Source organism: Monodelphis domestica, chromosome 2 (assembly GCF_027887165.1).
Source record: "Monodelphis domestica isolate mMonDom1 chromosome 2, mMonDom1.pri, whole genome shotgun sequence".
In the NCBI taxonomy this organism is placed as follows: domain Eukaryota; kingdom Metazoa; phylum Chordata; class Mammalia; order Didelphimorphia; family Didelphidae; genus Monodelphis; species Monodelphis domestica.
The window spans coordinates 543,007,759-543,022,758 of NC_077228.1; the positions used below are offsets into that span (position 1 = coordinate 543,007,759).

General features: G+C 66.8%; 1 protein-coding gene across 1 annotated transcript in view; it reads left to right on the forward strand.

The window, feature by feature from the left end:
* The first annotated feature begins 4,598 nt into the window (after positions 1–4,598).
* Positions 4,599–15,000, forward strand: part of SLC19A1 (solute carrier family 19 member 1) — an 11,723-nt gene continuing 1,321 nt past the window's right edge. The window contains exons 1-5 of the mRNA XM_056814560.1: positions 4,599–4,849; positions 8,167–8,342; positions 12,731–13,445; positions 13,526–13,718; positions 13,992–14,133. Of these exons, the coding sequence (XP_056670538.1) occupies positions 8,184–8,342; positions 12,731–13,445; positions 13,526–13,718; positions 13,992–14,133 (1,209 nt within the window). The 5' untranslated portion in view covers positions 4,599–4,849; positions 8,167–8,183. The remainder of the gene's footprint in view (positions 4,850–8,166; positions 8,343–12,730; positions 13,446–13,525; positions 13,719–13,991; positions 14,134–15,000) is intronic.

A 15,000-nucleotide genomic window follows, 5' to 3' on the forward strand; every position in this document is an offset into this window, starting at 1 on the left:
AAGCAGGACTTTGAGGGTCCGGGCCAAGGGAAAGAGGGGAGATGGCAGACAAGGGGTCCTCTCCCGCTTTTTAGGGATCCTCCACATAGCTAGACAAGGAGGGAACCCCCTGAGGTCTCTTCCAAGACGCCCCGAGTGACGGCATTCCGGGTCTGGCTCACACAAGCTTCATGCTGTGCTCTAGAATCCTTCGAGATGGCTGGAGCCAAGAGTGGACTCCCTGAAAGGCTTCCTGGAGGAGGAGGCGTGGGCGCTCTCAACGCTCTCAGGCTCCGAGCTTTGGGGCAGCCCCTGTGCCAGCAGCCAGTGACTCAGGGGCTCGGGGCCGGGCAGCGGGCGGCTCCTTCTCTCTTGCCTGTCGCCGCTGTTACTCTTCCTGGGCCAACACACATTGTCGCCTTCACCATCCAAGCGCTTGTCTGCTCCCGTAAAGAGCCGCTCCGTTCTGGCCTGGCCCCGAGACGTGGCATTCGGACAGGCAAAGCCATCGCCGCGTATCCCTCCCAAGGAAGGCTAGTGCAAGGCTGCCCTGCTGAGAGCTGGGAGGCAGCAGCATCCGCACCCAACCCCAGAGGGCACGTGGGCCCCCCAGAGCTGCTCATCTCTGCTGAACAGGCTCAGGAGGAAGGCCAACAGCACCACCTGGTGGTTAAACAGATGCTCCCTCAAACGGCACTTTCCCAGCTCTCCCGGCTCTGTGAAGGACCCCACACACAATGCCAGCTTCTAGAGAGCACACAGTGTGGCTCTGAGTGTGGGGGGTGTTGAATGCACGGCCAGCCAATGGCGCCATCTTGGTCGTCACTGTCAAAAGAGTGGCTGGGGACAGTGGCACGAAGGAGTCGCCCGGCGCCTGGGCTGCTTGCTGGGGGAGAGCAGAATCCCAGCACCCATCTCTGGGGTGAGCCGGGAGGGTGAACGCAGAGCATTTGTCACTCTTGTCTTTGTCTCCCGGCACCCCCAAACCGTTATGAAGCCCCCCTGGGTGCCAAGCCTTCGGCTGAGCCCTGGAGACCCAAAGAAGGCCAAAGAGCCGTCTGCCCTGAAGGAGCTCCCGGGTCGGAGGACGTAGAGGAGAGGCAGCGCAACAACGACGTGCCCGACACCCAGCAGGCCCTGCCGCCGCTGAGGCTCAGTTTCCCAAGCTGTAAAAGCGCAGTCGGTGAGGAAGGCTCTCGAGTCTCTTCCGGCTCCTGACGGGGGGGCAGAGGCGACGCCTCGGCGTGAGGCTGGAAAGCGGGCGACGTCCCGAGAGAAAGAGAAGCTCAGAGGAGGGACAGATGGGGGCACGCGGGGTAGAGACGGCTTCGAGGATGGCATTCCCGGCAATGAGACGTCCCACTTGTAAACTGGCCTCTGTGGCCCCTTGGAGGGGCGGCATCGGGTGTCCGAGGCCACAGCTCTGCTGCGGACAACAGGCAGGCCCAGGAGGACCCCCGTTTTCCTCATTCTCTGCCCGGGAAGAGGATGGGGGCTGCAGGCTGAGCTCGAAGAGCCGGGGAGCTGGCCTCAGCCTCCCTGCCGGGTGATCGAGCAGATCCATCCAAAGGATGCTGCGAGCATCTCCCAAGGGTCCCGGGTCCACCCCGGACTTGCTTCTTCCCTTCCCCCTTTGGCACAGCCTCTGCAGGAGACACCAAGCTCGCGGGACAGCTTATGCCCCCAAGGGCTGGCTAATCCAAGGGCCGGCCTTCTCCCCGGGGTGTAGCATCCCCCAGAGGAATGAGCCTTCCGGCACCCCGGGGACGGGGATGGGGAGCCCCTCCCCAAAGCAGCCCATTCTGCTTGGGCTCCACCACTTCTTGGGAAGTTCTCGCTGCTGTCCAACGGCCACTGGCCCCTTTGCAGCCTCCACGCAGGGCCCCGGCTCTCCCTGCACGCAGAATCCCTCTTCCAAAGGTCCCAAAGGCAGCTCCCAGGTGCCCCCGTCCCCCAACGGAGCCTCAGCTGGCCTGGCGCTGCCCCGCTCACCCATGCCCTGCCCACAGCACGGCCTCAGAACGGAACCTTTCATTACACGGTGCCAGCTGCTCCTTCTGCCTTCAGAGCGCCGCATTCACAAGTGATGAGCGGCTCGCTCGCCAGCACGCTCCGATCAGGCGTGAGATCCACAAACACCTCGGCAGGCTCCGGTCAAGGCTGGATGGTGCCCCTCCTCTGGGATACATGCCGGGGGGGGGGGGGGTCTCTGTGGGCAAAGCTCCCCCGGCGTGCCCCTCCGACACGGCCTCTGTCATCTCTGGGATCCAAGAGTCGGGAGGTGAAGCCTAGTGGTGGCCCGCGTGGCCGTGGCAGCATGACTTCGGGTGGTCTTTCATGGGGCGCCAGCTTTGGCTTTGAAAATGGCGTCATCCCCTTCCTTGGAGACGGGAAGCCCCCTGAGGGAAAAGACCGTCTAAGCTTTGCCCCAGCGCAGTGCGTGGCTCGGGGTAGGGCGTCACTGTTGGCTGCTGGGGTTTGTCTGGATCTGGGTTACGAACAGCGGCAGGCCTGGAGTCGGGAAGCCTCATCCTGCTGAGTCAGACACTTCCTAAGTGTGTCACCCTGCTGGCCTCAGATCCCTCCTCTGTCAAAGGAGCTGAAAAGGAACCCATTCCGGGGTCTCTGCTAAGAAAGCCCCACGTGGAGTCGTGAAGAGTTGGGCCCGGCTGAACACCTGCTCCCCAAACTCCGCCTCCTGGCCTGCCCCGGAGAGGTCGGGAAGGAAGGAAGGAAGGAAGGAAGGAAGGAAGGAAGGAAGGAAGGAAGGAAGGAAGGAAGGAAGGAAGGAAGGAGGGAAGGAAGGAAGGGAGGAAGGGAAGGGAGGGAGGGAGGGAGGGAGGGAGGGAGGAAGGAAGGGAGGAAGGGAGGAAGGAAGGAAAGAAGGAAGGAAGGAAGGAAGGAAGGAAGGAGGGAGGGAGGGAGGGAAGGGAGGAGGGAGGGAGGGAAGGAAGGAAGGAAGGAAGGAAGGAAGGAAGGAAGGAAGGAAGGAAGGAAGGAAGGAAGGAAGGAAGGAAGGAAGGAAGGAAGGAAGGAAGGAAGGAAGGAAGGAAGGAAGGAAGGAAGGAAGGAAGGAAGGAAGGAAGGAAGGAAGGAAAAGAAAGGGGGCTTTGGGCCATCGTGGGGACCAGCAGCAGTGTGGGCAGCAGGCTGGCCCTTGAGGAGGCCAATGTGGACGGAGCGCCTGGTATCCCAGTGCAGGCCCCTTCGGGAGGATCCCTTTCCCTGGCCGGCCTCCAGATGTTGGAATGAAGCCTGTGGAGCTCGGGCTGCTGTCCAGGGAATGTTCTGGAGGCCCTGCTGTGTGCCCAGGACTGCTGGGAGCCCCCTGAGGGCTAGGAATGTTCCCAGCTAAAGCAGCACACGTGAAGGGAAGAGCTTGGATTGGGGGGGCTGCCCAAAGCTTCCAGGAGAAATAGATTCCCCGTTGGGGGCCCCAAGCCAGAACAAAGCTCCCAGGCTTGCCCGGATGGGCCCCCTGCTCTGTGGGTCACACAGAGGCAGGACTTGAACCCAGGGCTTCAGCGTTCCAAGGTCCCTCCTCCGCTCATTCTGGAGATGGCCCGGCTTCCCCGCAGGTCTGGGCCGATGGAGCCGGCTGGTCTGTCCAGGTTAGAAAGTGGGTCCAGCTAAGGGAGCCAAGGAGACCCCAGGAGGGGGCGATCCAAAGCCCAGAGGCAGCACTTGAGCTTCCGCCGTGGGGGGGCGGCCAGGTGCTCGGGACGTGACGTCTGGGCAGCCCGGGCTCAGCCTCTTTCCCAGAATGCTGCCCCAGATGCCCCCCAGGCTCCAAGCCAGGAAGCCCTGAGCCCCTTTCTCTTAATTAGTGGGACGTGGGCTTACTGGGGGAGGGGGAGGGGCGGGGAAGCCAGGATGGCCCAGCCGAGCCTGCCGCTAAGGAAGCCAGGGCTAAACCACTGAGCCCTGAACACCGCTGGGGGGGGGGGGGTGCAGCTGTTGGGGCCAGCCTCAGGACTGGGGGGGGGGGGGCAGAGAGAGACTGTGCCAGAGAGGAAGTCACAGGACCTGGGTTCAAATGCTGCCTCTGTCACTTCGCTCCGATGAGCCTCAGTTTCCTTATAAGGAAAAGAGGAGGCTAGACGAGACGCCTCCGAGGCCGTCCTCAAGAAAGCGGGATCCTAAGAATGGGCAACCGAAGGAACGGAAAGGATGGAGGCGCGTCTTCTTGGGTTCCGGAGGCCCCACGTGGCCAGCCCCCAGGCATGGAGGGAGTCTCGGGCCGACCTCACTCAGGGACCCTCCAGCTTCTCGCCCAATTCCAGAATTCAGACAGTCTCCGGGACACACAGGCAAAGAAGCCCGCTGACCCAACTGGTCCCCTCTCCGTCTAGTGCTTTTGGGGGGCTGAGGGCGGAGTGGGACTCTCCGGGCTCCTGTTTCTTTAAGTGCAGGAAAGGGAGGGCCTGGAGGGGGCGGGACCAGCGGTGGGCGGGGCCTCCCTGGCTCCGGTAGGTTTGGGGCTGGGGCGGAGCCTCCCCAAGCTCCGAGATGTACGGGTGCCCGGGGCGGGGGCGGGGCGGGGCCTGTTCAGGCTCCCACTCTCCTCTCGGCTCCCTCCAGCCCCGCCCCGCCCACAGCCCCGTGGGCGCTAGAGTCTGCAGGCGCCTGGCGTGCAGGCGTGACCCGGGGCCTAGGACTCCAAGGCCCAGAATGCCGCGCGGCTATTCCACGCCTCTCCCGCCCCTCTCCAGCGCCAGTGGCTAGCCGCGCCGCCCGCCACCTCAGGCGGGCACTCTGTCAGCTGTCCACTCTCCTTTGTACCTTCTCTGCTGTCCTGTCCGGCGGCTCCCAGGGCTGCCGCCCGCGCCAGGCCCGCCGGTGCCCCTCTCTCCCAGCACGCGTATCTCAGGTACGGAGACCCCCCCCACGCCCCCACCCCCCACCCCCCCGCCTCTGTCCTGCAGGGGTCTTGGGTCGGGGCGGGACCTGGGGGGACGGTGCACCGGGCGTCCGGCCCTGTCCTGTCTGGCTCGGGCCAGGTGGAGAAGATGAGCTCCTGGCACCAAGCCGTGCACGTGGGGGCACCACGTGGGGAAGGGCCCGAACTGTGGCTGAGGTCTGTGGCAGGTCAGGCCCCCCCCCCCCGCCCCATTTTACAGAGAGGGAGACCAGGAGAGGGAGGGCAGGGCGAGGGTCCTAGCTGGGGGCACCCGGGATCAGCCAGATCCCCCTCCCCGCCCGCCTACCGGCCTCAGGGACTCCCAGTGTCACCCCTTTGTTCCCCTGGGCAGAGGGAGGCCAAGGTGGGGGGCTGCATCTCAGGCATGGGGGTTCCGACCCCGCGGAGTCTGGGGTTCCCCGCTGCCCTGCCCCACCTCAGTTTCCCCAGGGGGCCAGGATCCCCGAGGGTGGGCGGTCACTTCCCCTCTTCGGACCCCAAGGGGAAGGGCTGTGCCCCCCCCAGTGACGTCAGCCCGCTGTGGCTGAGCAGACCAGAGACTTGTGGGGCACAGCGGGCATCCGCTCCCGCGGAGAGCCGCCAGGGCAGGCTGCCCACTCGGCTGGCTCTGCCCGAGGGGGCCCCCGGCCTGCCGTCCCTCCTTGGTGCCCCCGGCCAGGGGTGCTGCAGAGAAGCTTGGGGGGCTCCCCGAAGAACCGCAGAATCGGGGCACCCGCATTGGCATTGCTGCGGCTAAGGGAAGCGGGGAGGCCCCGACCTCAGGGAGGGATGGGGGAGCTGGGCCAGCCCCGCCGCCGGCAGGCTGAGACCCTCCCTCGGGCCAATCCTCATGGGACGGGCCCACTTGGGGGCTCCAGGTTTCAAGCTGGCACAGCCCCTGCGTGTGAGGGGAGAGGGTGCCAGTCTGAGCCTCCTCTGCCAGTCTGAGCCTCCTCTGCCCCCTGCCAGTCTGGGCCTCCTCTACCCTCTGTGCCAGTCTGAGCCTCCTCTACCCTCTGTGCCAGTCTGAGCCTCCTCTACCCCCTGTGCCAGTCTGAGCCTCCTCTGCCCCCTGTGCCAGTCTGAGCCTCCTCTGCCCCCTGTGCCAGTCTGAGCCTCCTCTACCCTCTGTGCCAGTCTGAGCCTCCTCTACCCCCGTGCCAGTCTGAGCCTCCTCTGCCCCCTGTGCCAGTCTGAGCCTCCTCTGCCCCCCGTGCCAGTCTGAGCCTCCTCTGCCAGTCTGAGTCTCCTCTGCCCCCTGCCAGTCTGGGCCTCCTCTACCCCCTGTGCCGGTCTGAGTCTCCTCTACCCTCTGTGCCAGTCTGAGCCTCCTCTGCCAGTCTGAGCCTCCTCTGCCAGTCTGAGTCTCCTCTGCCCCCTGCCAGTCTGAGCCTCCTCTACCCCCTGTGCCAGTCTGAGCCTCCTCTACCCCCTGTGCCAGTCTGAGCCTCCTCTACCCCCTGTGCCAGTCTGAGCCTCCTCTGCCCCCTGTGCCAGTCTGAGCCTCCTCTACCCCCTGTGCCAGTCTGAGCCTCCTCTGCCCCCCGTGCCAGTCTGAGCCTCCTCTGCCCCCCGTGCCAGTCTGAGCCTCCTCTGCCAGTCTGGGCCTCCTCTACCCCCCGTGGCCCCCCCAGGCTGGGGGCCGGCTGTGAAGGAAGGAGAGGCTGCCGTGTGGGCAGGACTTTGCCCTGCCTGGGGTGGGTCCTTGGCGGGGCCTCATTAGGAGCCGTTCTCCATCCACCCGGGTTCAGGGGATCCTGTGACCGGCTGGCCCCTCTGGGACCGCGTCATCAGCGTCGCTGAGTCGTGGGGCGCAGGCACGTAGGACCCTGGGTGAGTCCTTTTGGGCTCCAATCTCGGGGGCCGTGACCCCCCGGGGGCACATCTGGCTCTGGAGCCCCCCTTCTCCTGTGGTGGGCCCGAGGGACGTCCCCAGCATCCGAGGCAGAGGCTCCCCCTGACGCCGGCCCCGGCCAGGGCTTCCTGCTGGAGGGGGTCGGAGGGAGCCGGTGGCCCAGGAGTCCCCACCTGACGGGGAGGTGCCGGGGCCCCAGGAGCGGGTGGCTTCTCCCTGCTCTGGCACCTCACAGGGGGCTGGGCCCCTTCTTGGGGAGCGCGCCCCGCGCCCCGATCCCTCTTTCCCTCGGCCTGCGTGGCCTTGGAGGGTCCTCTTGAAGGCTCTCAAGCCCCCACCTGGCCCCCCGCTGCCCGCTCCGGGGCTGCCCCACGTCTGCGGAGGGCGAGAACTCGGTTCTGCGGGCCCTGCAGCTGCCCCCGGAGTCCGCCCTCAGCTGGTTCAGTCCTGCCCGACTCCTCGGGGCACCTTTGGGGGCTTTCTGGGCAGACCCCAGGGGGAGGCCCCGGGGAAAGGGACCCTGCCAAGGTCTCCGAGCGAGGAGCCGGCCCAGACCCTGCCTGTCTTTTGGGCCTGAAGCGCTCACGTCCTCCCCGTTCAGAGGGCCCCGAGTGGCACAGCCCGGAGGGAGGAAGGGGCAGCGAGGGCCCCGGGTGGCAGAGACAGCCCGGAGGGAGGAAGGGGCAGCGAGGGCCCTGGGTGGCACAGCCCGGAGGGAGGAAGGGGCAGCGAGGGCCCCGGGGAGAGGGGGAGGGTGTGAGCGCAGCTGACCGCGGGGGTGGCCAGGCCAGGTGGGGCTCTCCTGTTGGTCCGGTGCCCGCTCCGTGCCAGGGAAGCGCTGCGAGAGACGGTCTTGAGGCTGAAGGCGGGAGGGCCCGGGCTAGGATCTGGCCCCAGAGGCTGGCCAGCGGGGAGACCCTGGACAGGTCACTTCTCCCCACACGGCCCCTCTACGGCAGGCAGTAGTGGGTAAGCGCCCGCTCCCCGTTGTGCCAGCAGGCTTGCCTCGGGTCCAGAATTCTCCATGTCGTGGATTGTGTTCCCCCCCGGCTGCGCCCTCCATCACCCGCCGGGAGGGCGTGAGACCGGCACCACCCCGACCCCTCCTCAGCCTGCGAGAGGGCTGGAGGGTCCGTCGGCGGGGCGCCGCGTCCTCCTGGGTCTGCTCCGGCCTTGGTCCCCGGGTCTGAGCCCGTTTTCCCCCCTCCCGTGCTTGGCCCTGCAGAGCTCCTTCCTCCCTTCAGCCTGACCCCAGGGTCACCTCCCCCAGGAAGCCTTCCTTGATCCTCCCCGGGTTCCCAGGATGCTTTGCTGGTGTCCCTTCCCGGCTCAGTCCATCCCCTGGGCGGTCCTGCTCTGGGAGGGGGTGAGGCTCCTCCTCCGTCGGGCAGGCTGTGCTGCGCCGGCCTCACGCCTCCCGCTGTCCCTCCAGGAGCCGGCTGGGCCGCCATGGAGGACCCCCAGAAGCCCGGGGCCACCGCGGCCCCCGACAGGTCCTGGAAGTTCCTGGTCTTCTACCTCTGCTTCTTCGGCTTCATGAGCCAGATGCGGCCCGGCGAGAGCTTCATCACGCCCTACCTGCTGGGCCAGAACTTCACCCGGGAGCAGGTAGGGGGGGGCGGCTGGGCCTCGGGACCCCGGGGGCCCAGGGGACCTCCCCTGCTCCTCTCGCCCTCTGGAGGGAAGCGGGGACGGGGTCCGGGGCTGGGTAGCCAGGAAGGCCGGCTCACACCCCAGAGGGGCCACCTCGGGCCCCATTCCTGCACTCCGGTGCCTCAGTTTCCCCTCTGTAGAAGGAGGGTTTCTTCCCAGCTCTCTGTCTGTGGGCCAGGCCACAGCCTTTTGGGGGAGTCCCGGGGGGCCAGAGTGCCCGAGGGCACCCGAGAAGTGTGAAGAATCGAACACAGAACCCCACTTACAGTCTGCCCTCCATTCTCTGGGCTCAGCCCCTCGGGGGCTCTACACCCCCACCCATGGGCTCCCTGGCCGAGCAGACACGGCGCAGGAAGGGCCTGCATTCTGGGGCTCACCACCTGGCGCCGGGGCCCAGGGGGGCCCCCTGGAGGCAGGGGGCTCCCCCACCCCCGCGGTTCAGGGTTTCCCACTGGCTGCCGAGCACCTTCAGACTTTGGAACCGGCCCAGTCAGATAAAGGGCCGGCCACGTGCCTGCCCGGGGCGGGCCAGGCAGGACAGGAATGTTGGGCCAGCACAGCACGGCCCATTCCGGCCTCCCGGAGAGCCTGCCTGGACTGGCCGGCTCCGAGCTGATCTGCCCTGCCTGCCTGAGGGGAGGGATGGGAGCAGCCCATGCAGAGATCCGCCGGACCCAGCCGGAGCCCAGACATGCTCGGCCGGTGCTCGCTGCTGCCCAGGAGGAGAGCCGGACGGGCTGTCTAAACACGGGCACGCCGTGCCGCCCCGTGCCGGCGGCTCCAGAGGCCTCGCTGGCTCCTTGCAGCCCTCCTGACCTCCCCGACCACCCGGCCGGCCCGAAGGAGCCTCCGAGCGGGGCCTCTGCCACCGCCCTGGACACCCCCACGCGCCCTGGGCCTCTCCCAGGCGACTCAGGCCGTGTCCGCCCTCCTGCAGCGCACCTCCACTGGACCGCGCTTGTGCCAGGCGGGCGTGCTGGCCCCCTCCGTCTCCCCCTCCCTCTGTGTCTGTGCCCGTGTCCGTCCCCCCTCCCTCTCTGTGTCTGTGTGTCCATCTCCCCCTCCCTCTCTGTCTGTGTGTCCGTCTCCCCCTCTCTCTGTGTCTGTGTGTCCGTCACCCCCTCCCTCTGTCTGTGTGTCCGTCTCCCCATCCCTCTCTGTGTCTGTCTCCCCCTCCCTCTCTGTGTCTGTGTCCGTGTCCGTCCCCCCTCCCTCTCTGTGTCTGTGTGTCCATCTCCCCCTCCCTCTCTGTCTATGTGTCCGTCTCCCCCTCCCTCTCTGTGTCTGTGTGTCCATCTCCCCCTCCCTCTCTGTCTGTGTGTCCGTCTCCCCCTCCCTCTCTGTGTCTGTGTCCGTCTCCCCCTCCCTCTCTGTGTCTGTGTGTCCGTCTCCCCCTCCCTCTCTGTGTCTGTGTGTCCATCTCCCCCTCCCTCTCTGTCTGTGTGTCCGTCTCCCCATCCCTCTCTGTCTGTGTGTCCGTCTCCCCCTCCCTCTCTGTGTCTGTGTCCGTCTCCCCCTCCCTCTCTGTGTCTGTGTGTCCGTCTCCCCCTCCCTCTCTGTGTCTGTGTGTCCATCTCCCCCTCCCTCTCTGTCTGTGTGTCCGTCTCCCCCTCCCTCTCTCTGTGTGTCCGTCTCCCCCTCTCTGTGTCTGTGTCCATCTCCCCCTCCCTCTGTCTGTGTGTCCGTCTCCCCCTCTCTGGGTCTGTGTCCGTCTCCCCCTCCCTCTGTCTGTGTGTCCGTCTCCCCCTCTCTGGGTCTGTGTCCGTCTCCCCATCCCTCTCTGTGTGTCCGTCTCCCCCTCCCTCTCTGTGTCTGTGTGTCCGTCTCCCCCTCCCTCTGTCTGTGTGTCCGTCTCCCCCTCCCTCTCTGTTTCTGTGTCTCCGTCCCCCCCTCCCTCTCTGTGTCTGTGTCCGTCTCCCCCTCCCTCTGTGTCTGTGTGTCCGTCTCCCCCTCCCTCTCTGTGTCTGTGTCCGTCTCCCCCTCCCTCTGTGTCTGTGTGTCCGTCTCCCCCTCCCTCTGTGTCTGTGTGTCCGTCTCCCCCTCTCTGGGTCTGTGTCCGTCTCCCCCTCCCTCTCTGTGTCTGTGTGTCCATCTCCCCCTCCCTCTCTGTCTGTGTGTCCGTCTCCCCCTCCCTCTCTGTCTGTGTGTCCGTCTCCCCCTCCCTCTCTGTGTCTGTGTGTCCATCTCCCCCTCCCTCTCTGTCTGTGTGTCCGTCTCCCCCTCCCTCTCTCTGTGTGTCCGTCTCCCCCTCTCTGTGTCTGTGTGTCCGTCTCCCCCTCCCTCTCTGGGTCTGTGTCCGTCTCCCCCTCCCTCTCTGGGTCTGTGTCCGTCTCCCCCTCTCTGTGTCTGTGTGTCCGTCTCCCCCTCCCTCTGTCTGTGTGTCCGTCTCCCCCTCTCTGGGTCTGTGTCCGTCTCCCCATCCCTCTCTGTGTGTCCGTCTCCCCCTCCCTCTCTGTGTCTGTGTGTCTGTCTCCCCCTCCCTCTCTGTGTCTGTGTGTCCATCTCCCCCTCCCTCTCTGTCTGTGTGTCCGTCTCCCCCTCCCTCTCTGTCTGTGTGTCCGTCTCCCCCTCCCTCTCTGTGTCTGTGTGTCCATCTCCCCCTCCCTCTCTGTCTGTGTGTCCGTCTCCCCCTCCCTCTCTCTGTGTGTCCGTCTCCCCCTCTCTGTGTCTGTGTGTCCGTCTCCCCCTCCCTCTCTGGGTCTGTGTCCGTCTCCCCCTCCCTCTCTGTGTCTGTGTCCGTCTCCCCCTCTCTGTGTCTGTGTGTCCGTCTCCCCCTCCCTCTCTGTGTCTGTGTGTCCGTCTCCCCCTCCCTCTCTGTGTCTGTGTGTCCATCTCCCCCTCCCTCTCTGTCTGTGTGTCCGTCTCCCCCTCCCTCTCTCTGTGTGTCCGTCTCCCCCTCTCTGTGTCTGTGTGTCCGTCTCCCCCTCCCTCTCTGTGTCTGTGTCCGTCTCCCCCTCTCTGTGTCTGTGTCCGTCTCCCCCTCCCTCTGTCTGTGTGTCCGTCTCCCCCTCTCTGGGTCTGTGTCCGTCTCCCCATCCCTCTCTGTGTGTCCGTCTCCCCCTCCCTCTCTGTGTCTGTGTGTCTGTCTCCCCCTCCCTCTGTCTGTGTGTCCGTCTCCCCCTCCCTCTCTGTTTCTGTGTCTCCGTCCCCCCCTCCCTCTCTGTGTCTGTGTCCGTCTCCCCCTCCCTCTGTGTCTGTGTGTCCGTCTCCCCCTCCCTCTCTGTGTCTGTGTCCGTCTCCCCCTCCCTCTGTGTCTGTGTGTCCGTCTCCCCCTCCCTCTGTGTCTGTGTGTCCGTCTCCCCCTCCCTCTCTGTGTCTGTGTCCGTCTCCCCCTCTCTGTGTCTGTGTCCGTCTCCCCCTCTCTGTGTCTGTGTGTCCGTCCCCCCCTCCCTCTGTCTCCTCCCTCTGTCTCCGGCTGGCCCTTTTCCTCACTGCTTGGCCGGGGAGGCCTCAGGCTGGCTCCGCCTCTGAGAAGGGGGTGGCCGGGCCAGCAGGGGGTGTCTCTTCGGCAGGGAGGCCGGGAGGCCACGGAGGCTCCTTCTGTCCGGGCCTTCCCACTCGGGCCTTGGAGCTGGGCCGGGCCAGGGGGGCTCTGGCTTCCAGGAGCCGTGGGGGGGCCAGCGATGGGCCGGGCTGGCTGTGAGGCCTGGGCTGGAGCTCCCAGCAGCCTCGGCGGGCCAGTCCTGGCTCTGCGGGGAAGCCTCGGGGTCGGCCTCCCCATCGGGGAGCCCAGGCTGCCTGCGGAGGCCACCCCGAGCGAGCCAAGGGGGCTTCCTGGGTCCGATGGGGCGGAGCCTGCGGGGGAGCCCAGGCAGAGGGCGCTGCTGCCTGGGTGGACCGGCGGACATCTGGGCTTGCTCTGCTCTTCGTTCTGCACGTGGCCCCCCAAGCCGAGGGCGGGGCTGCGACAGGCCTCCTCCCTCCTCCAGCTGTGGCTCTGGGGAGGACCTCCAGGGGACCGGGAGGCCGGCTGGGGCTCCCAGTGCCACCCCGAGGCACCCCGACCGGGCCGGCAGTTCTGGGTCGTGGCCGAGGGCGGGCGTCCCCAGGAGGCAGCAGAACAGGGTCCCTCCTGTTTCCCACCCAAGATGGCCGGAAGAGCGAGGCGGGAGGGGGCGGCCCTGTGGGTGGAGGCGCGATGAAGCCCCGCCCCTTTGGGCGTCCCCTGCCCCAGGCAGCCAATGGGCGTCTTCCCCAGACTGCCCATTCCTGGGCAGGCGGGGTCCCCGCTCTGCGGACCCCCAAGGCCTGGGGCCCGCCGTGTCCCCTTGGCTCCGGGAGTCCGTGGCGGGCGGGCGGGGCGGGTCAGAGGCTCGGGTGACGCGCTCGCCTTCCCCTCCCAGGTCGCCAACGAGATCACGCCGGTGCTCACCTACTCGTACATGGCCGTGCTGGTGCCCGTCTTCCTGCTCACCGACTTCCTGCGCTACAAGCCGGTGCTGGTGCTGCAGAGCGCGAGCCACGTGGCCGTGTGGCTGCTGCTCTGCTTCGGCGCCAGCACGCTGGCCATGCAGTTCATGGAGTTCTTCTACGGCGTCACCATGGCGGCGCGCGTCGCCTACTCCTCGTACATCTTCTCCCTGGTCAGCCCGGCGCGCTACCAGCGCATGGCCGGCTACTCGCGCTCCTCCGTGCTGCTGGGCGTCTTCGCCAGCTCCGTGCTGGGCCAGCTCTGCGTCACGGCCGGCCGCGTCCCCTTCGCCACCCTCAACCGCGTCTCGCTGGGCTTCATGGGCTTCGGGCTGCTCCTGGCGCTCTTCCTGAAGCGGCCCAAGCGCAGCCTCTTCTTCAACCGGCGGGAGGCGGCGGCGGCGGGGCCCGAGCTGGAGCGCATGAACCCGGACCAGGCGGCGGCCGGCGGGGCCTCGGCGCTGGGGCGGATGCTGGCGCAGCTCGGGGACGTGGCGCGCGTGCCGCAGCTGCGCCTCTGGTCGCTGTGGTGGGTGTTCAACTTCGTGGGCTACTACCTGGTCATCTACTACGTCCACATCCTGTGGAGCGAGGTGAACCCGGACAAGGTCTACAACGGCGGCGTGGACGCGGCCGCCACGCTGCTCGGTAGGAGCCCCCCCTCGGCCGCCCCGCCCCGCCCCCGCTCGGCGGCTCCCTCCGAGTGCCCGTTCTGTCTCCCTCCGCAGGGGCCGCGGCCGCCTTCGCCGCCGGCTTCGTGAGGCTCCGCTGGGCCGTGTGGTCGGAGCTGGTGATCGGGAGCGTCACCGTCCTCCAGGCCGGGCTCATCCTGCTCATGTACAGCACCGGCGACATCTGGCTGTGCTACGCCGCCCTCGTGCTGTTCCGAGGCCTCCAGCAGTTCCTGGTGCCCATCGCCACGTGAGTCTCGCTGGGCGGGGCATCGGGAGGCGGGTCGCGGGGCGGGGCATCCGGAGGCGGGTGGGCCGGACACCCTGGGGGCAGCCCTCCTGTCAGCAACAGCTTGAGCTTCTCCGGAAGCCCCCGCAGGCATGCTCAGTGCCAGGGGATGCCCAGGGGTGGCCGGGCCGCCTCTCTTCTCTGGGCTTCTCAGGTTTGGGGTGACAGCTGCAATGGGCGCCCCCTGGCCCAGGCCCCCCACTCTGCGCCCCAGTGACGGCCGGGTCTGCCCAGTTTCCAGATCGCCTCCTCCCTGACCAAGGAGCTGTGCGCCCTCGTGTTCGGCGTCAACACCTTCCTGGCCACCGTCCTGAAGACCATCGTGACCATCATCGTGGCCGACAAGAGGGGCCTGGGGCTCCCCGTCCGCTCCCAGGTAGGTCCCGCCGCGCCCCCGACCTGGCAGGGAGGGAGGGACTGCTGGGCTGCCTGCTTTACAGATGAAGAAACGGAGGCAGGCAGCAGCCGCCGCATTTGATCTCCAAGCCTGGCACCATCCAGGCCACCGCGGAGCTGCCAGGCCCGCAGCCAGAGCTCTGTTAGGCGAGCCCGACGTCACCCAAGGGAGCTGGCCTGGGCTGACCCCTTCAGCCGAAGGGCTACAAAGGGCCTCCGCACGTCTTCAGGCAAAGCCAGCGCCCGGCATCCGCTCAAGCCCTCCGCAGGTCCACCTAGCGATCGGCATTCGGCCCCGACGGCCGCCACCCTCGACGGGAGAAGCTGATTCTTCAGGGCCTCCTGGCTGGCGCATCGTGGCGGAGACGGGCAGATCACTCCCGCGGGCCCACACCGTTCTGGAGTTCTTCCCAGGAGAAAACTCGCAAGCCAGAGTCACACCGCCATCGTTGTCGGGCCGCGAAGCACCACGGCCAGGTGGAAGGCCGTCGGCCCCCCCAGCCTCTGCCGGGCTTTTCTCTGGGCTTCTCCGGACCGCATTCTCTCCAGAGGCCCATTTTTCCTTTGTTTCTCCAAAATGCTGCTTTTGCTGTTTCTCACCCAAATGGCCCTTTTCTTTCCCTTGGGGTCAACGCAATTTCCGTAGCAGAACCGAGCCCCCAGGAGGCAGTGATCATTTCTTTGTATTGGGGCCCCCACCCCAACCCAGCATTTAGCTCCTAGTAGGGGCGTCATGGATGCCCTTTAAGTGATCAATGACTAACGCCCAGGCAGCTGGCACACAGTAGGTGCTTCATCGATGCTCGTTAAGTGATAGATGACTGATTAGTTAATGGCCAGGCCAGCA